This window comes from Tachysurus fulvidraco, chromosome 10 (assembly GCF_022655615.1).
Source record: "Tachysurus fulvidraco isolate hzauxx_2018 chromosome 10, HZAU_PFXX_2.0, whole genome shotgun sequence".
NCBI lineage: Eukaryota > Metazoa > Chordata > Actinopteri > Siluriformes > Bagridae > Tachysurus > Tachysurus fulvidraco.
In genome coordinates, this window is record NC_062527.1 from 959,132 (window position 1) to 980,618 (window position 21,487).

The 21,487-nt window shown below is 39.7% G+C and overlaps 2 protein-coding genes across 3 annotated transcripts; one reads left to right on the forward strand and one right to left on the reverse strand.

Annotated features, from left to right (window-relative positions):
• Positions 1 to 44: 44 nt before the first annotated feature.
• On the reverse strand, positions 45 to 15,834 carry LOC113639154 (disintegrin and metalloproteinase domain-containing protein 10-like). Of its 2 annotated transcripts, XM_027140876.2 has the most exons (17): positions 15,669 to 15,814; positions 14,239 to 14,304; positions 11,385 to 11,535; positions 10,080 to 10,198; positions 9,736 to 9,894; positions 9,545 to 9,645; positions 9,139 to 9,297; positions 7,686 to 7,778; positions 7,320 to 7,503; positions 6,645 to 6,808; positions 5,922 to 6,105; positions 5,230 to 5,380; positions 4,834 to 5,017; positions 4,592 to 4,700; positions 4,173 to 4,393; positions 3,820 to 3,946; positions 45 to 3,345 (listed from the first exon to the last, which is right to left on the reverse strand). In XM_027140876.2, exons 4-17 carry the CDS (start codon positions 10,180 to 10,182, stop codon positions 3,131 to 3,133), a joined length of 2,154 nt encoding a protein of 717 aa, XP_026996677.1. In that variant the 5' UTR covers positions 10,183 to 10,198; positions 11,385 to 11,535; positions 14,239 to 14,304; positions 15,669 to 15,814; the 3' UTR covers positions 45 to 3,130. The 2 variants fall into 2 exon arrangements, with proteins under 2 accessions (XP_026996677.1, XP_026996676.1); XM_027140875.2 differs by lacking the exon at positions 14,239 to 14,304 and having other exon boundaries at positions 15,669 to 15,834.
• A 3,217-nt stretch (positions 15,835 to 19,051) lies between these two features.
• On the forward strand, positions 19,052 to 20,907 carry LOC113639204 (galectin-2-like). Its single transcript, XM_027140935.2, has 4 exons — positions 19,052 to 19,338; positions 19,441 to 19,520; positions 19,957 to 20,131; positions 20,561 to 20,907. The coding sequence occupies exons 1-4, from the start codon at positions 19,336 to 19,338 to the stop codon at positions 20,705 to 20,707; spliced, it is 405 nt and encodes a 134-aa protein (XP_026996736.1). The 5' UTR covers positions 19,052 to 19,335; the 3' UTR covers positions 20,708 to 20,907.
• Positions 20,908 to 21,487: the final 580 nt, after the last annotated feature.

Here is a 21,487-nt window from a genome sequence, read left to right on the forward strand (position 1 = left end):
AAAATTTAGGTACTGTATAAAACACAGTTAACATGAACAGACAGTAGTATTTTTTTTTTTGCTTCTAACTTTTTGATCTTTCTGCCTAAACCACCTACAATAATTTTTGACTCAATTCAGACAAATTTCAGTGCATTTCCCCCCCCTATAAAGTTTCACCAAGACTACACAAAATAAAAACCAGTAAAAGAATAAAGTCAGACACGGGCAGATATTCCTCCCCTTATCCATATCACACCACATGAGAAACAGATGACAAAAAAAAGAAAGAAAGAAAAACTATGCACTTCGTTGTATATAAATGTTCTGATTGCTGCCATAAAGAAAGAGTAGTGCTCTAATATCCAAGCCTGTTTTGATGAACGTAGTGGAAGAAGTTGAAGGAAAGAAAAAGAATGTTTAGAGAATCAAGAGAAAAATCACTATATGGTCACATTTAAATCTTCAAAAAAAAAAAAAAAAAAAAGAAAGAAGGAAGGAAGGAAGGAAAGAAAGGATGAGGAAAAATAGACAAGACACGTATCAAAATCTCATATTTATCTTCAAATTTAAAAAGAAATGCTCCAGGAACTGTACATAGTATACAACAGTTTACAATGTTGTCCACAGAGCGGCTTTGCTGATGGCAACCAAGCTGCTCTGTGACTCTTTAAGACAGAGATCTCACATCAGTGGCTCTCACAAAATGCAGCCCGGTCACTCCGTGTAGCACAATTTCTGTTTAATGCATTTAAAAACACACACACAAAAAAAAAGAAGCACAATTGGGCCCTAAGCTGAGATCTGAAACCTCTGTATAGCTATAAAATGCTTACTGATGGAAGCAAACACGACGACTAAGAAACTCAAACAATTCTGTGAAAGTGAGAGGTGACCTGAGGTCAAACGCTGCCGTCTCTGAAAACGCCAGTCGTCGCCGCCCGCCCGTCCGCTTTACGGCGTGGCGTCGTCTCACCTCGCAGGTACCGTAGCGTTTCGTAACTAAATTGTTTAGTTTAGGTTAATCGGAAATGCGACGGTTAACGCTAGGTCTGGTTTTAAGTAGTTTTAAATCTGCTTGATTAACGTCAACTGTCTTTATTTTGTTGCACAACTCGTAGTTAAAAGTAGAACACGTATAAACCGATTACGGCAAGGCGAACGTTTCCCACAAAGAATTTAATTGGACTAAAAGAAAAAAGTAAATTGTACTATGAACGTCGGTGTTAGCTTTAGATTTTGCGCTGCTTACATCGTGTCGTTAAACGATCGGATCTTTGAATTCATGCCGACGTAAGCGGAAATATTTCCTCGGCGATATTCGGAATGTTTTAATCTTTAAACTGCGCCTGTTTGTTTCTTGCGGTGTAAACGACCGAGTTCCTGTTTTTTTTTTTTTCAATTGTAATTTTATATACGGTGGATTTGCTTCGATCTGGCGAGTCAAACGTAGCATGGTTTAATCGAGGCTAAAGGGAGCTGTAAGTCTAACGTGATTACTTGTCGCTGCTGGTATTTCATGAAGACACTGGTTAATGCACGGAGGCTTGACGAGTGTCTTCGTTAGCAAAAACCGCCTGTAAACGCAGTTGTCCTTCCCGGTGATTGAACTCGTGGTCCTTGCCTGTAAAAATGTAAACAGATAATCTGATCCCAACCCCGTACCTTTCGTATCAATGTACACGTTTAGCTTTAGATGGATCGAGGTCTCTCCTGGAGCATTTGTAGCATGCACGTTCAAATACACACGGTCACTAGCTGTGCAGATTGATCTTCTGGAATACGACACCGAGTGAAATCTGAGCTGACGAGAAGTGCGAAAATAGCGGAAACGCCACGATGACGTTTCTTCACTCTAGAGTTTTGTCGTGGACGTTTGCACCGGTCCACCAAACACACGCTGGATAAATGATTAAAAAAAAACAACAAAAAAACAAGAAAGAAAGAAAGAAAAAAGGTACAGAGCCAAACAGACGAATCGGCTCGACTCCTACGTATTGTATACGTGCTATTATCCTTTCAAATGGCAATTCCCTCCATCCTCAATCATCTGTCCAGTCCCTTTATTTCTGTCCAAGTCCTGAGAAATATTGATCAAAGCGACAACTTATTTCTGTTCTGAGAAGTAGAAGAAATATTTCTCACATATAATACAAATCTCTTTTCTCTATACAGTTGTAATCTGTACAACGGTGATGTATCTGCTGCGTGGAGAAAATAACAGCGTCGATCTTTTGCTCGATCGTAAGAATAAATAGATGCTTTCGTCACAAACCGTGTTATCCGAGGGCCTGAAACAGAAACGCGACGGAAAAGGACGGCGGACGCCGAATCTAGGCCTGGTCTCTTAAACCGTGGCGCTCTTTCGATTGACCAACTGAGAAGGGAATGAGAAAAGAGAAGAAAAAAATATATATAGATAATATATGATTTCAGAACTGAAAAGTTTCGATTTTTGTCTGCTGTTTATGGTCATTTTTCAAGGGAATGATGAAGCGAAATGTTATTGAGATTTTTTCCATCGTCTTCCTGTGCTGAGATTTGCCAAAAGAGAGACTCAAAATGTTCGTGCGGTTCGATCTCGCTTCTGCCGCACAGAGCAGAAATGTTCTTCGCTATGTTCGAGTGGCTCAGTATAAAGACTGGAATGAACGGAAGCATAATGGACCGGCCCAGATATCCGCTACGGAGAGCTGGACGCGTTATTGTAAACGATTCCTGTTTTAGTGAATGACTTTCGGACAAAGGCTGCTTTAAAAATAACCTGCTCGTGTTGTCACATACTGCACATTTTATAGTGTAGCGGTTAAAATCGATCCTGTTTGATGCAGTGAGGGAAAAAAAAAACTGGGTGTGGTGAGGATTTCATGTGCTGGTCCAGTTGGGACTCTTTGGAGTAATGCCTTGTTCTGTGGCCACCCGTGACGAGTCCTGATTAAACCAAACTGGAGTTGTTGAACAGCACGTGGTTAAGAATTTTACAATTCTTTGACAGCTGGAAATTATTTAGTGTTTTCCAGGTAAGCTGAGATTAGAATCCTCTGCATCTGGCTGTGAAGCAGTGTAGTGTAGTGGCTGTAGTGACCGTTGTCCCGATGTAGGCAGGCACTGGCAGGGTGTGGTAGTGGTGCTATGGGGGACGTTGGGGCTCTCAGCGTCTCATCTGGCCCATCTGGTAGTTCTCGCGTGGTTGGCGGTGGTGGCGTGGGGGTTGAGGCTGGCGCTGGGATGGACGCTGGTTCTGATGGCCGTGTGCATGAGGGTGCTGGTTCTGGTGGTGATGATGGTGATGCTGATGTTGCTGCTGTTGCTGTTGCTGCTGCTGCTGCTGGCTGGCGTGTTGGGCTCGTCGTCTCTTTAGAGTGCCTGTAGATAAAGGACGCAGAGAGCCTGCATTAAGTTCAAGCTCAAATAACAAACAAGGAAATTTGAGTGCAGATACACAGGTTAAATTTGGAGGTTTGGTTGAACATGGAGCTTTAATAAAATAAACATTATGTAGATCCATTAAATATTAAACCCTGTATACAAACGTGCACAGTGACGTACTGAAGTCAGACATCTTTTATTTACGTCTATAGATAAATAAAATACGGTCGATTCTGGGTTGCGAGACGTCGAACACGTTATACACGTGACGTTAATTAGATACGAGTATCCTATTAATTTCCCATATTAGATCTCTAAAAGTAGCTGGCCCAGACTTTTGAATGATCGTTTACTTTTTATTTTGTTGTTGTTTACTCCTTGAGCCCGTCGTTTACAGTTACGCTTTTATAGAAACTCGGCGTACAAAATCGTGAAAGCGTAAACAGGCATGAAGGCGATTGTTGTTTTTACCTGGTAGAGGTTTCGGTGGTGGTAGTTTCGGGTTACTACTTGGTGTGTGCACGCTGCAAATCTTGATGAATCCAGCCATCAGCATAATCAAGGCGATGCCCATCAGCAGCACTGCCCACCAGTAAGCCTGCCGATATCCGAACACGCAAACGTTAGCACAAAACCGTACACGGAATATGAAAATCTTTATTAATGTGGTGCGTATTAAACACGCTGATTTTTTTTAATATAGCTTATAACATCGTGTCTGCATTTTCGTTATTATTTGTGTAATTATACTAAAAGGTTGAGCTGAAAGAGACATACAATGTTATTATTACTACAATGTGTAGAATGAAAGTCGAGACACTTGCCACTATCCATTCGGCGATGTTCTCATAGAGTTCAGGGTTGAAGATGGCTTTCTTCAGTCTGGCCAGCGGACCGTCGGCATCCACCAGCCTGCACTTCATGAACACGTCGCAGTAGCCTTTGAAGTCGTTGCAGGGAGAGCCGGCTTGCAGCGTGGTCACCTTCCTGTTGAAGAACTGGGCCAAGCGCTCGGAGCCTGTGCTGCTGCATGTGCTGGGGTTCACTGTGGGAGGAAGTGAGAAGAACATGGAGCAATTCCCAGGAAGATGGCACCGCATTATCTACTCTCGAGCGTGGTGTCACATGACTAGCGCTGCGCTATGTTAGAACACTGTGTGGGTGGGTTGTAATTATACGTGATAGAAAACCCATTTCAGGGAAAAAGGAGATTTAACACTAACAAAAAAAAAAAAATACTGACTTTTCTCCATGCAGCAAACATGGCAGAGCTCGGTCTCGTCCTTTCCATCGCCGCTGGCGCAGGTACACACCTCCAGGCCGTATTTCTCACAGATGGAGCCGGAACAGCCCTGTGAAAATATCTGTTAGAAGCTATTCCTCTTTTAAATACTACAAATTTTCACTTGATTCCTGATACTTATTGCTCAGCTTTGATAAATCACAGCTTGTCAACACTTCCACACGCCAAGAGCATGTCAGTACCCCGTTAAGGCAGACTTGAGTTTCTCCGTGGCAGGCGGTGAAGTTGGCTTTGGGCTCAGAGGTGGGGCACTGGGCTGAGGCGCCGTTACACATGCCCTGATGGGCGCACTCCGACTCCTCGCGACACTTCTCGTTCCTGCTCTTGTACGTGCACTCAGAGGTGCAGCACGGACCTTGGCTGGGACTGCGGACGCAACGTGACGTTCAGAATAGAGTGTAGGACACAAAAGACCCTAGATGCTATTCCAAGGCTCTCTCATATATATATATATATATATATATATATATATATATATATATATATATATATATATCGTGTTGTAAGTGTAAGGTGACGTTAAATCACAGCCACATGCGTTACTGATCTTAAAATAAGTACGAGAACGCAGAGCTTACCTGCAGACTTTGTTAGGTTTGAGTTTGCACTTCTTGTTGTCTGGTTGGTTAGCATCGTAGCAGCACTGATCTTTGCATTGGTCGTTGTATCCGCAGTCGCACTCCTCTCCTGGCTCTACCAAGCCATTACCACAGATTGGCTGGCCAGACTCTGTTGTAGTGTACGTGACACACAGAGACACAAACACACACACAACAAGAACAGACAGTCTGTTCAGTCACAAATTTTTTTTTGAGCCTCGAACGTTCTGCATTTGAAAATCTTATCGAAAAACATTTGTTTATTTGACACAAATCTTTACTTTACAAACGGCATTGATGAGTCTGTAAAAATAGTGAACCGGAATTAACGTATTCGGTGACGGAGCCTAACTAAAAAGCGCTTTTGTACGTCACTCTGGATCAAGACTTCTGCCAATTGCTGTAAATGTCAAAATAAGTCTATGTTGCTAGGTCACAGAAAACAGCAAAAAAAAAAAAAATTCCCTTGAGACCGAGATGTTGTTTTTGAATAACGATGCTGTCAAACTGTCAATAACAACAGATTTTTTAACCCCCGCCTATCAAAATATATGACAAGATAAAAAGTGAAGGCTAGTGCACATCGTCCACTTTGAACTACCAAAATCTGAAACACTGCTGAAAGACTCGATCTGTTATCGGTAACGAGTAATAATGAATCCAAGACTTACCCACAAAGCAGTTGCCCCTTTTCTTCTCCAGCACTTGGCTGATGTTGCGAATACTGCACAGTGAGAACTTGTTGTTGTTCAGCTTGTCTCCTGACGTGGCTCTAGCGTACATTATGTAGTTCCCTTTCTCCTTCTTATCCTGGCTCTTTGACTCGCCCGGAGTGCATTCAGAGCCTGAATCGTGCTGATCGTAAAAATGGAACAAGTATAAAATCAGTCGTGGTCTTTTGTTTACATGCAACGTTTCCAATTTTAAGAGCACATGCAACCACGTACCGGAATACAACACTTTACAAAATGATGTTTAAAGCTCAAATACTACCGGTAACATGTACAGAGCGTGTTGTCGGCACACGTGGCGTCCCTGGCCACCGTGCTATTTCTAGTTTTTGATGGTTACACAGTTGTAAGCTGGATTAGAAATCCTTGAAGCCTTTAGCTGAAGAGAGACTTTTATATTCACCTGCTTTTGTGTAAAATCAGGTTTATGACTGTTTTTACCTTCACCTGAGCATGTTATGTAATTAGCAGCATGCTTTGATGTGTGGTTTCAATTCAATAAACACCGGTGCTTTAACGCGTTTGATCCGGTGCGTAAAAAACTTGCTGACGGAGGTACGAGAGAGAGATGATCACAGGAGCTTTGTTTGAGAAGTGAAATCAACACAGCATTAAAGTCCAAATGGGTTTGCTCATCTAAACCCAGGTGCGGGACGAACTTACCGGAGAGCCGAAGTTGTGTCCGACTTCGTGGGCGAAGGTGATATGGGAGACCTTAGGTGGCACGTGAGACGCATAGTTCTGCACTGTAATAATCCCAGTGTTCAGTGACTTCCTTTTCCCGTCAGAATACAGCTTACTCTTTTCACAGATACCACCAGAGCTCCCTGAGAGAATGACCATCAGAATACTTGCTAAAGGACATGCAATGCAACCGGGACAAAGACTAGGTCTCTAAATAAAAACTAACATACCAACACACGTTACAAAAGGTCAGGGATCGCTTGTTAGCACGTTATATTATTCACTAATGACAGAGAATTAGGGGCCACTTTACAGCTAAAGGCTCTTCCTGAACGTCCTGCGAGAGATTTGAAACCAGAGAATTTATAAAGAGCCATGATTCAGAATCAATGTCACGGTGATGTCTTTGTTTTTTTTTCAATTACAAATAGCAAATAAATGCCTTTTCCGATCTTATTGTTTTATTTTTGTGTATTAATAACTGTATTATTATGGTTAAAAAAAAACACCTCAACATTACTTCGTCTCTTATAAGTAAGTGATTAAACTTCTATTCCATTACAATGTCGTTTCCATAAAAATGCCATTGAGAATGATTATATTATATGACAGCAACAGAACGACGTGATATTTTAATGATTTGTACGTGTGTACCTGAGGGTGCTCCCACCCAGGCCAGTCCCAACACACCATCGTCGAAATCTCTATCGGTGAAGACGTAGGCCAGACAATAATCGTCGTGGTTCTGCTCGGAGTTTAGCTCCAAAAACTTTTCCACTCCGATGTTAGCGAAACGGAAAGGATTGGATCTGTCCCGCTCATCGTTAGTCGTGTTGATCTAAGAAAAATAACAATGTCCATGACGACGTGCGTGTTGACGATACGTGATATGTACATGTGATATACACAGAATTCAATTTCAATACCCTGGTTATTAAAACTGACCGGAGTACATGAAGGTATTATTCTGTTCAGCATATATTTATATAAAAACAACAACAACAACAACAGTGAACTCACCCTAATTCTCTTCACCATAAAACTAATGTTGCGGATACCCAGAAAATCGGTACCCTGGTAGATTGCGTCGATCGCTTTGACGTGACTTGAGATCTGGGGAAATAAACGTTTAAAAATATAAAACTACATAGATTTCAGACGCATACATACAGTTGGGTCCGTAAAACCAAATATCAATCGATAAATATGTGGTGACGAATGACGGTGCACGCTTTCGGGCTTTAATTAGAGCGTTTTTACTGCATTAAATGGTACAGCCGTTTTTACGTCATCCCTCCTTTTTCATGGGGTCAAAAGTAACTGGACAGGCTAACAGAATTCTAAACATAAGGATTATTTTTCCAATACTTGGCTGCAAACCCCTTTGAGCTTTCATTTGCTGCTCATTTGTGGTTCGTTCTGCCTTAGGTTTTGTCTTTAGAATCAGAATGAGCTTTATTGCCAGGTATGTTTTCACATGCACGGAATTTGTTTTAGTGACGGACGCTCCACAGTGTAGCAGAATGACATTAAATATTGACAAATTCAGGGTTTCCCGCAGCGCTTTTCAGTTAAGGCGGCTGCACAAAAAAATCCGCTGCACAAAAGGCCGAAATGAGATAAATCAGTGGTCTGTCACTGTCTGGAGGATAACTAGCCAGTTGATAAAACACGTGTCCGCAAAATTTTTAATGTTGTTTTGCACTCTCTTATTTATTATTATATGTTATTTAAATTTTATATTTAGTGTTAAATAATTGTTAAATGTAGTACGAGTATATGGTCTCTCACAAAGAGGCGCCGCTAGCCCCGCCCACCCGCCGCACCCTAACGCCTTAACTAACAAATTTTCTGCGAGAAACCCTGAAATTGTATATACAAATGTACAAGTGTGAAATGTACAGCTCATCAGATCTAAGGTCAGGCCTTTAAGAACATTCCATTCCTTTAGCTTAAGCTATTGGGTTTTGCTTTTGCTGTACGTTTCCATCATTTATCCATCTCTACTGTGAAGTGCCACCCTACCAAATTTTGCAGCATTCGACTGAACCAGAGCAGAAAGTATAGTTCTAAACATTTGTACTAAAAGAAGCAACCGCAAGAAAAACTTCATGGTGTTAATTTCAAATGATCTGCTTGCTGGTAAGACAAGGAGTTCTGCCTACGCTAGGTTTAGTAGGAGATGGCAGTCCTTAATCCATCCTGAGAGGTCTATGATCCAAGTAATCATGTGACTGGATGAATGAGCCCAGTGTTGTACAGTGGGAAAGGAACAAATACATGCAACCTGGATTACTTGTCCCTCCGTGAACGGATAAAACGAACGTCTTAAGACGTGAACGACGCGTATTTCAAACTATTTATTTCATATTTGCGCCTTATGAACAGAAAACATATATATCCATTTATATCGCGTTCATTTTTGTGAAGAACCGTGGGGTCTTGAACCTTATTTGGTTTATTCGGTTATTACCTGAGCGATGACAGCTTCTCGTGTTTTGTAGTATTTGTAGAAAAGGTGGTCAGTCTGGATGAAGAGCTGGCAGGTGTTTTTCTCCACCTGTGCCATCCTCTTCTTCCTTTGTAACACTTGGTCATCAGCTGAGACCTTTTCTGATGCCACTTTGGAATCCTAAAAGGAAAAAATATATAAAACCTTTTGTGCTAAATATTTGACCAAAGAATAAACACATGGCCAAAAACGGTCAAATTCTGTAATTAGGAAAATGAATTATTCAATAAGACAATGAGTGTTTTTGTTCCTCACTCTACTACAAGTGCTAGAAAACCTTCCGCATACGTTCAGAGCTCATGAAATGAACGATAAACTCTACGGTACTGTGCAAAGATGTGCCAAGAGATATGAGCGCTAAACTGACCTTGACGGACTCTTCCACAGCAGAGGCCTGATACTGCTTCATCCTCTCAAACACTGAGTGGTCTGCACAGCCACCCTGAGGCCCATACTTATGAGGATAATCTAAAAAGTACAACAAGTGGAAAATAAACACAACCGCTTTCTGTGTTCACAAGAACACCATTAGTTCAAAATGAGTCAAACGATACTCACTGATGTCATCTTCGTGGTAGATGACTGAGTGGAACGGCACGTTCTTGTCCCCCAGGTAGCGCTCGACAGGCTCCACATAATACGTCCCGTGGTGTGTATTAATAAAGCCCTCAAACTTACCATCGACGACAGAACCGTGAGTCACGCTGCCCTGCTCGTCTGAAGGAGAGAAGAGATTAACGGTCTGTCATATTAGAAACCGCAAACTATGACTAAAGCACGCTGTAAAAAATCTTCAACTGGATCGATGAAAAAAACGCTAATAGGATACGAAACGTGTTTAAACACCGTAAAATGATGCGGCTTATACTTCATTTTAAAAACACAGGCCTAATGTCTCTCACCATAGAGCTCTCCGGTATAGATATGTGAGGTGTCATAGTCCATTTCTTCTCCAGACACCTCCAGCTTAAAATCCTCTGAGAACAGTTTTGCGTCCCTTCTCATCCTCAAGTTAAAATGCCTGGAAGGAAAATCCCAATAGATATATTAGAGTTTGTAATCTTTCGTCTGTAATAGACGTCAAGCATCATGCAAAGGATGTTTCCTGGCTAAAAAAGAACTTATTATTTACGATAGCTTCTCCTGTGCGGTCACACGATGAGCATTACGATCACATTCTGACTCAGGGCAGCTGATCGACTTATGAGAAAGTGCATTTAGAAGACACACTTATACCCCTTTTCCACCAGAAAGAACCGAGTGCTTGTTCAGAGCTGGAGCAAAGTTGGTTCCTCTGGTGAACCTTCTAAGAACCGGTTTGCCTTTCCATCTGCTAGAGAACCATCACAGAGCCGAGTGTGACGTCACTGTATACGTGTCACTTTACACAGCAACGTTAGCGCAGCAGCGACAAACACAAACACAACAACAAAAATGGCGGATGTTGCTTTACTGTTAATACTCATGGCTTTGTGAACCTACATTAACACCCAAACGTGGCGAATCCGACGTGTACGTGCAGCTCCGTGTAATTTGTATAAACGGAGGTTGTGATCGAGAAAGCACATAACGTTATTTTATCATTAACACAGACAAAAGTTAGCCTTAGCATGTAGCTACCTACTATCATGTGTGCTGATAACTGATCATATCGCGGTAAAGTAAAAGTGTATTAAACATTAGTATACTTAAGGTACATTATCTAACAGTAGCCCCACCCACAGCCCCCTACACAAGCGGTTCTTAAGTGTAGACCAGCAACGTCTTGGTGCTACATAAGAAGCACTTTTCCTGGTTCGGAGCCGGTGCTTTGGCGGTCGAAAAAGAAAGAACTGGTTTTAAATTAGGCTCCGAACCTGCACTCAAACTGCCTTGGTGGAAAAGGGGCATAACTAGTTAACTGGTTTAGGTCACATTCTTGTAAGATTTTGTGAATATTTTAAGGAGACATGCTAGGAGAGAATGATTCCTACACACTGAATAGCATTTTAACAGATTTCATAAACGGAGACACTATTAATTACATTAGCCACTAAATGATTATGCACTTACTGCAAAAGTGATTAAATGCTTGCTGAAGACTCCAAAAAAATTTTCTAATGGGTCAATGTGAAAGTGAGTTTGGAGGTAAATGGTTATAGTATTGGTGGCATACAGGGTACTTGCATTTCCTAGCTTTTAAATGAGGCACACAAAGGAAAACAAACCTTCCGTGAGCTTGGAACTCCAGGTGAAGGAAGTGGTCATCGTGTGAGATCGCTCGCTTAGCTCTTTGATGTCTGTGGTGCACCACGTCTGTGTCGTAGGACAGTCCCTCATAGTGCCGAATGTATTTGTTCAGAGGGTTGCCAAAGTAACCTGTGTAAGACACAGTGTTGGATTGGATGTCAGCTTTGGACCCAAAAGCACAACAAAAACATTAGACAAGAATCGGATGCTCTGAAACAGGCATTTAGCAGACAACGAGACGGTCACCCCCGAGCCTACACGACATATAGCATCTTTATTAGTAAGTGAACAAATTTGGTGTGTGAGAAAATGCAAACAATGTCGTATGTTGATGTGTCTTTAATGACTTTCCAAAATAAAATAAAAAGCTCATATATTAAAAACAACAATAAAAAATCATCACAAAGACTTTATTCAACTGTATAAGTGCATCAGAAAAGTATCATCTGGACTTTGGCCAAAGACAAATATGTCTATCTGTAAAAATGCCTGAAATTGTCATGCTATGTTCCAAGGTGACGTCAGTCCTTATTGCCTTCATATTCAAACTCATCCCGAGATCGGCCCATGTTTTGCATAGAGTCGACTGTACTTATTTCCATACGTCGCAGACAGAGTATGTATGACTTTATAAAGTGCTACACAAATTAAATCAACACATTTACATGGCTTACACGTCAGCAAGCTTCCTTTATTTAAATTACTAAGAAAGAAAAAAAAATTGTTTTCTATGTCTGCCTAATTTCATGTGGCTGGGACTAATATTTCTGAAGGTAATAAATCCTACAATGGTTTCCCTGACTTTTTTTTTTTTACCATTTAAATATCATCACGTCGGAGCGAAAAATAATTTAATGTTGTAATTTAGTCGAGCTACTTTAAAGCAGAATGAAAAAGACAAACAAAATCAGAGATGAACAGGCAGGGAATAAAAGAAAACACTAAATCTACTGTACTATTACTTAATCAAGGTCAACACTTCGGACAAGCAGCTTACAGATCAGGTGTGTGTTAATAGGTCACTGCTGCAGAGATGTGTAAGGATTAACATTTTAATTAAATCATTATCACGGGGTTGTGAGACACTAGCACCAACAGCGTACCTGTAAGAGTTATGTTAAACTATTGAGCAAACGTGTTTTGTATGTCACTCTGTACAGGTCGTTCAAGACTGAACCGTGCTACAGGATGTTTGTCGTGTCTGAGCAAGTGCGTGATAGCCTGAGATGAGTGGACATAAAAAAAAAAACAACTTTCATCAAACACAGATGATGGGTGAGACATGTCGAACGTTAAGAGGCAGAACCACAAACATCTATAAACCTCTGAAAGAGCATCAGAGACATATCTATGATGAGTGCGGGTCTAAACGGTCTACAGACGACGCCACGTATCAGTCGGCTTCCTAATGTAAAAAGCCAGCCAAAGCTCAGCTACACAGGAGTTTGAAAATAACAGCACTTAATGGCCTTGTGAGATGCAACAGACGCTTGGGGTTTCTGAAATGTTTTCCAAATCCTAAACGTGCTGCCAGAAAGAAACTGGTAAACATACTCGGTGTGCATGAATCATAACATATTATTTCAGAGATATATAAATTCGACAGTCTAAATTATATTCAGTGTTGCATAGTAACAGAATACATGCAATCTGGATTGTCATATGATTACACAAATGAGGTCATAGTCAGAAAAGGATACCTTTCAATCCAGATGATCAGTTAACAGACACATTTTAAGAATTATGTATAACCGATTGGTCAGTTGTTAATTTCATCGGCGGCTTTGCGTTTATCGATACTGACATAATAAATTAGTTTGTTTACAAGTGTTTTTATTTATAAACCCTGACATGTGCACATATTAAAGGTGGGGTCTCCGTTGTTTGAGAAATGTTACAGAAAATGGAGTCGGGACGACAAACAAAACAAAAATCAAAACTAACTTGTAGCCAATGAGCAGAAAGGGGCGTGTCTTTTCAATATGGGCGAAGAGAGTGTTCGGTGCAGGTGTGACGTTAGCAGAAAGCGGTTTTAACATTGACATGGAGGATAAAAACAAAGAAAGAAAGAGAAGAAAGACTTACGATAAGGACAAGTAGTAGGACGTGTTAATATAGGATCAACGCTGGAGAGAACTGAAGGTGCAAGAAGTCGGCCACATATTCACAGGTTGGAGTTTCCCGATTCAATAACTCCTGAGCTAAACGCTGTTACTACACAAATAACACCTCTTTTCTATCGTAGTAATGTAGAGAGGCAGCTACAACCGCGTTTTGTGTAGTAACAGCGTTTAGCTCAGGAGTTATCGACTCGGGAAACTCCGACCTGTGAATATGTGGCCGACTTTACTTAAGACGCCGAGGCGCTTTTTTCCTTCTCGATAGGTGAGTAACGTTGGTTTTGCTTTGTTACACAGAACTAATATATGCTTTTGTCCTTTACATAATTATGCTTGTGTGTCATTTATGCTTGTTTGTTTATCTACAATCATATTGTTCTTCCCTTCAGCTATGATAAAGACATTTCATTCTGTTAGTCGCCTGGGTTACGTATGTATGTGTGGGCGGAGCTATCGATACAGGAGTGGGACCCATTTGGGTTAGGGGCGTGTTTGTTTTGGTGATTTTATATGTCAACATTGGCTTTCAAACAATGGAGACCCCACCTTTAATTCATGTATACTTCAAGATAATAGAATACATTTACATATTTCTAAAAAAGCCAGACAGGTTTAAGGCTCGAGTCTGACACAACGCTTGCTGTCTAAGGTAAAAAGCAATGAATACACAATCAAACAGTATCAAAATGTAAAAGTGTGTGGGATTTCGAACCCAGATGGTGCAAAGATGTCAAAATTCACTGAAGCACAGCGTCTGCCGCACACACATCATGTTTGTCTGGGGTAGAAACAAACAAAAAAATAAAGAGTGCCACAGAATTCTACATTAATGTTTATCGGAACAGGTTTAATAATTGATCACATTAATCATATATTTATTTATTTATCCTTGTCTACAAAGCCAAAAATGTGTTATTATTGACCGTATCTAATCTTTTTTTTTTTTTGCTTCTGAGCAAACAAAAATCTCGAGTAGACAAAAAGACAAATATCGAATATCAATTTTGTACAAAAAGTAAAACGTCATGATTTATAAAAAACACAACGTGAATATTTGTAGATTTTAAACATCGATCTTAGATGTCAATCATTTATTAAAACATACAGGGAAAAAAACAACACGCTTTTGAATCAAGCCCATATGGTCATTCATTATTTAACATCCCGACTGAGCAGCAGAGAAGAAAAAAGACAGCAGTGATTATTTTTTTTTCCTTCCAAGGCGAGGCTGTGTTATTGAAGCCTGCTGGTGAAACGATTCATTACGATTACAAAACCTGACACGTCGATTTCACACGTTCCAAACGCTATTAAACCTGTACACGTGACTCCGAGCTCATTTAATAAAACGATATAAACAATAATAATCACGTTAAAAACACAAATCGGTTACTTACGACACTTTCTCCAAACAAACAATAAAATAACGGACGCTGTTAGCTTTTAGCTTCCTGACAAATAAACAAGCCACACAAAAAAACACGCAAGGATTCTATTATTTCATCGATCGATTCATAACAAAATAAAATCGATGCATGACAACGATTATTGAAGCGATAACGTCTTCGTGTCGGACGCCAGGAACGAATAAAGGATTGTTTTCTCACCTAAAGCCGACGTTGTCGAGAGATTTTCTACAACATGCTACGTTTTGCTAGCTCGAAAAAAAAAAGACCGTGTTTTTTGAAACAAAACTCTACGTCGATTCCTTACGTGATTGTAAGGTTTAGAACAGAAACGGTAAACTCGTTCGACGTTAACGACGAGTGTGATTATTTATTCCTATTCCGTTACAGTAACGGATTTAACGGCTAAGCTCGTAGCCGGCTGTTAGCATCTCTGACAATGCTAACGGCTAATACTGCGCCTCAGTGATTTAGCCGTTAGCTTGTCAGGGGAAACAAACTGCTTTTGACGAAGCGTAAACAGTCCGTTTGTTTTCCATCGTAGCGTTGAATAGAAACTCCGAAAACAGACGTGTATCTGTAAAAGCGTTAACTTTAACACAAAGGACCTGTGTTTTTCGTCATGTAGCAGTTAGCATAGCATACCATAGCTGCGCGCGCGCGCTAGCCGTGTCCCCTCGGTTTACCTCAGTTTTATTACGTACATAAAAAAGGACACCGCGCTGTTCGCACTCACCTTGACCGGATTTCAGGGCGCACAATAAGCAAAGCAGTTTTATCACAGTCATATCGCGTAAGTTCATGTTTAGTGCATTGATACAGAAAGCGCTTTATTGTCCCAGTTGAACGTAAGACGCCCCCTGTGTTTACGGCTCTCTCTCCCTTCTCTCTCTCTCTTTTAACGTCATGACGTCAGACGCAGGGGGAAAATGAACTTATCTAGGTCACGCCCCTTATAAATATATAAATATAGCAGAATCAGATTCAGGTTTATTGGCCAAGTGTGTTTACACACACAAGCAATTCGGTTCCAGCTGTTTGTGACTCACAGTACAGACATAAATAACACTATACTATACTATACTATACAATACAGACTATACAAGACAATGCAGATGTGATACAATAGATATTATGAGTATTAATATGAATACAGAATATATGACTGATCGGTTATTTACATAAGGTGTGGGAAGTGTAAATAACAATATTGTGCAATATTATGCTTTTTGTACAATATACAGCAGGGGTAGTGTGTGTAATATATACAGATGATGTGATGACTGACAGTTCTGATAATGCAGTACTTATAGATATGAAGCAGGGAATATAATTATGGTGAGTTGTTAATCAGGGTGATTGTCTGGGGAAAGAAACTGTTCCCGTGTCTGGGAGTTTTAGTAAAGTTCTGTAGCGCCTGAGAGAAGAGAGGAGGTGAAAGAGGTTGTGTCCAGGGTGCGAAGGGTCAGTAGTGATTTTTACTGCCCGGTTTCTGGTTCTTGTGTCGTATAAGTCCTGGGAAGTGGGCAGGGGGGGCACCAATTATTATATCTGCTGTTTTTACTGTGCGTTGCAGTCTGTTCCAGTCCTGTTTTTTTGCTGCACCAAACCAGCTCCTGTGGCAGACCATACTTCCTTAAATGACGTAGAAAGTACATCCTCTGCTAGGCCTTTTTAGTGATGGAGTTTATGTTGGGCTCCCATTTCAGGTCTTGGAAAAACGGTAGTGTCCAGAAACTTGAAGGTCTCCACAGATGACACCGGGCTGTTGGATATTGTGAGGGGGAGTAGTGTTGAGGGGGCTTTCCTAAAGTCCACTATCATCTCCACGGTTTTGAGGGTTTTTAGCTCTCGGCTGATATGACTGCACCGTAGCACCAGCCGCTTCACCTCCTGTCGGTATGCAGACTTGTCGCCATCTTGGATGAGACCGATGAGCATAGTATCATCTGCAAATTTCAGGAGTTTAACAGTTGGGTCACTTGAAGTACAGTCAATGGTATAGAGGGAGAATAGAAGTGGGGAGAGGACACGTCCCTGAGGAGCGCCAGTGCTGATTGTCCGAATACTGGAGGTAAAACCTCCCAGTCTCACCTGTTGTTTCCTGCCTGTCAGGAAGCTGGTGATCCACTGACAGATGGCAGGGGGTATAGTGATGAAATAGTTATGTAGTTATAACTAGTACTGATTAACACCTACAACATCGAAAAGTTATATAGCTATAATGTGATATAAATATAACATAATATAAAAGGTTTCTGCAAGAATGATGTGAGAAAGGAAAGTGAATATGGTTCAGGACTTATATACAGTACAGGATAACTAAAGAGACGGGGTTACAGCATTTTGATATCAGTGCTGCTGTAACAGGATGCATTTGTGAGAGATGTTGGTGTAGGCTGCTAAATCCTCAGCAGGGAGGAGAGTGGAACTGCTGTAAAAATAGGCTACAGTAGGTATAAAAATAGCCCGTGTGATACCAGTTAGTATGTAATCATGGTTTCACTTGGATGTCTGTGCATTTGGTTTGAAAAATTGAATCCTCCCTGCTCATGCAGCGCTCGCGAACGAGAGTATTTATTATTGCATTCTTATAGCATCTAAGTATAATATATACCAGGCTGATCATTGTCTGACAGTAAACTGCATTATGGTAAAGAAGAACAATGTAATAGTTTTGCTACTATATTTTATATAAAAGCATTTCAACGTTACCGCTAGTTACATGGCATTCAAATGAAAAATCTTTATCACATTTTGGAACAATTCCTATAAGATTCATATAGGAACTGTCTTAATATAAATATAGTGTATGAGCAATTTTTATTTATTTAAAGGTGGGGTCTCCGTTGTTAGAGAAATGCTTCAGAAAACTGTGTTGGGCCGCCAAACACAACAAAAACAAAACTAACCCAATAGAGTGTTCAGTACGCATGTGTGACATTAGGAGAAAGCGGTTTTAAATTGACATGAAGGTTAAAAACAATGAAAGGCTTACGATAAGGCAAGAAGTAGGACGTGTTAATATAGGATCAGCTTTCCAGCGCTGGAGAGAACTGAACGTCTTCCACATGAAACTGAGCTAAACCTTTCATGCTACAACACACTACAAAAACACATCTGTATTACCATAGTATTACTCATTGTGTTCATTTATTCATAAAAACTTCCCCTCGGCCAGCTGCCCCAGCAGGTTCCGCCATAATAGTTGTCTGGTTTATACTTGGGTTATACTTGTCTGGTGTATGTGTGGGGCGGAGCTATCAAAACAGGGGTGGGACTCATTTAGGTTAGGGGCGTGTTTGTTTTGGTGACTTCAAATGTCAACATTGGCTTTCAAACATCAGAGACCATAACTTTAAGGGATCCAGTTGAGTTTCTATTCAGGTCTATATGGGAATTTAATATGTTAATTTTAAGAATCCTAAAGATGTACTGTCATTTTTCTAGCAAACAATAACACACACACACACACACACACACACACACACACACACACACACACACACACACACACACACACACACGCGCACGCGCACACACACACACACACACACACACACACACACACACACACACACACACACACACACACATATGTGATGTGTTTTATGTTTATTTTGACTTTAGCATGAATAAAATTAAATAATTAAATAATGAATATAAATTTGAATTACGTTTAAGTAAATAAATAATAAATAAATACATATGTTATTTTCCAAAAACAATACATTATTTCCAATATTTACAGAAACATTTTCATAACATGGAAACAAGCCAGTGTGAACTGTCTGTATGCAACCAATGGATAAGAGCAGGTAAATACCATAGCAATATCATCATCAACATATAACTATTCTATGTAATAGTATCATCTATATACACTATAACAGACTAAACTCAGACCCTTTAGCTGTGAGGTGGCGATTCTACCGTCATGCCAGTACGTGTTATTTTGTGGGAAAATTGAATCACATGCAATCACACGTTTGTTCTTGTTCATCATGTGTATATATAAAAACAATGTACTCAAGACCTCATTACTCTACTCGATGTCCACTATTCTCTCATCAATGTTAAAACTAACGTGTAAGCAGAAAATTTTGATTCAATTTTTAAGGGGAAAAAAATAAAGAAAAAAAATAATAGGATTAATGCCTTTGTTAAATAGAAGGGATTAACACTTGAGGAATGGATTAGTTTAACGGAGTGCACCGAGGACAGTAGAATGATTAAATCAATTAATCCACGCCTTTAGCTCTGATACTAAATGCCGATTGTGTTAAAGCCCCAAGGATCCAATGCTATTTAAATGTATGACTAAGGTTATAGTTTGGTAGAACTGTGTGAAAAAGTTTCTGCTCACTTGCACAGAGCCACAAACAGAGGATCAGGATTAGAACATGGTAAAGTTGCTATAATATATGATGCTTTTTTCTTTCACACTTCAAGCTTGGTGCTTATTTTTAAATAACCTGATTAATTAACTGTAATTATTTTCTTTGCAGGAAGCTGAGCTGAAGAATGTTCTTTTCAGTGCTGGAGATCGGTTGAAAGTCCAAGGGAGGATTAATTTGGATGCTGACAGGTACGTTAAGACCTTTAAAAAAAAGCTATAATACTTTAATATTAATTTCATGTGCAGTGTGGCATTTTTTATCACAAATAGTTTAACATAAACTAGGTCATTTTGTTCAGTGAATAAGATGACCTTCTTCATAAGGTTATATCAGATCAGGAATTAAAAAAATTCAGTACTATAAAAAACACAGATATTTGAACCTAGCGATCTGCTCATATTAATCGACCTATTTGCTACAGTACCGTTGGCTGTAATATTTTAAAACTTCAGCTGAATCTGAAATGTCTCTAAACACTATTATAGAGGATGCTACACATTTACTAGCTCTAAAAAAAATAGAAATAAAAAACTAGCATGGCTTATAATATTTCTACTCTTTACTGTACATACAGACAAATGATCCTGTCTATATTAATCAGTTCTCTATTTTATATTCCTGAAGATTTCAAGTTGACTTGGGCTCCACGTCCAGCGAACTAGCTCTTCACTTTAATCCTCGTTTTCATTACGGTGATGACAAGACACCAGTTTTAGTGTGTAATTCAAAGTGTGATGACGTCTGGATGCAGGAGCAAAGAGAAACGCACAACCCTTTCCAGCCAGGCTCTACTTTTAAGGTAATAGAAGTGATCTTATTTAATTTAGTGACTTATTTATTTTATTCAAATCACCTACATTTGATATTATAGTTATAGTGTAGTTCACATCAGCACCAACATCCTCGTGGGATTTCACGATGTAACTGCTTTATGTTATTGCGTTATTTAGTACAGTATTTAGAAAGTCTAGCAAAAGCAATTAAATCAGGTTTCATTGAGAAACGCAATATTTCTATGTAAACTATATGTAATATAGTTTACATAGAAAAAATAGTTTTCTTATAATTTTTTTCAGTGTTGTATATGTAAAGTCTGTCTTCATATAAAAAAAAACCACATATACTGTATAGTGTTTTCATGTGTTGTCACTATACTAAAATAGAATCACACAAAGACAGCTACATTTCAGAATTATGCAGATTTGTAATTTTCCCTTCTCTTTCGCAGGTTGTTGTGAAGCACGCAGGAGATCTTTTTGAGGTGTTGCTCCCGGATGGGAATACGATTGAGTTCCCCAATCGTCATGGCCTGGAAGTCATAACTTACATACGTATCAAGGGTGACATTAGCCTCACTTCTTTTAAGATGAAATGAGAAAAAGTGTTATACTGAGACAAGCAGGTCCTCTGCTGTTTGGAATATAAAATGCAGCCAATCAAAAAAAAAAATAAAAAATTTTTGTGCTTCTGGAGAATTGTGAAAATAACAAACCAACACAGAAATGCATGCAATATGTACCATGGTGGATTGTATCAATGGGAGGTCAAAAATAAATAAAATCACTTTAATGTTTTCTTCTGAGATCTAAATTGTCTCATTAAAAAAGCATTAACAAAAATCACCCCATTTGACAATTCTTTTCCCATATCACTTATTCTAATTTAACTTTTCAGCTCAAGAACACACTGTAATTGAGGTTTGTGTGTGTGTGTGTGTGTGTGTGTGTGTGTGTGTGTGTGTGTGTGTGTGTGTGTGTGTGTGTGTGTGTGTGTGTGTCAGAATGGTAAAACTGTAAAATGGGCCCTGAGAGTCACTGAGGACTGAAATGGAGCTCAGTATTCACCAGGGTTTGCTAATCAGACCTCAATGACCTCAATCGTCTGTGCACACTAATGACCTCACTTGTAATTTCCACTGAGATGGGGACCTTATGAGGGGCCCACAAACCTGCTGGGGAAAAAACTGTTCTGTGTATAAAACAAATATTTAACTGTTGAACAGTCTCCAATGAGACAGTATTAAATTCGCCTGGAAATGAGATTTGATTCCTACTGGCTTTTAAAGAACCAGTTGATCTAGCAGCATTGTCTTGAGCTGCATCTCAAAAAACAAACAAAATATCTTCTAATAATATATAAATATATTCTAAAATAT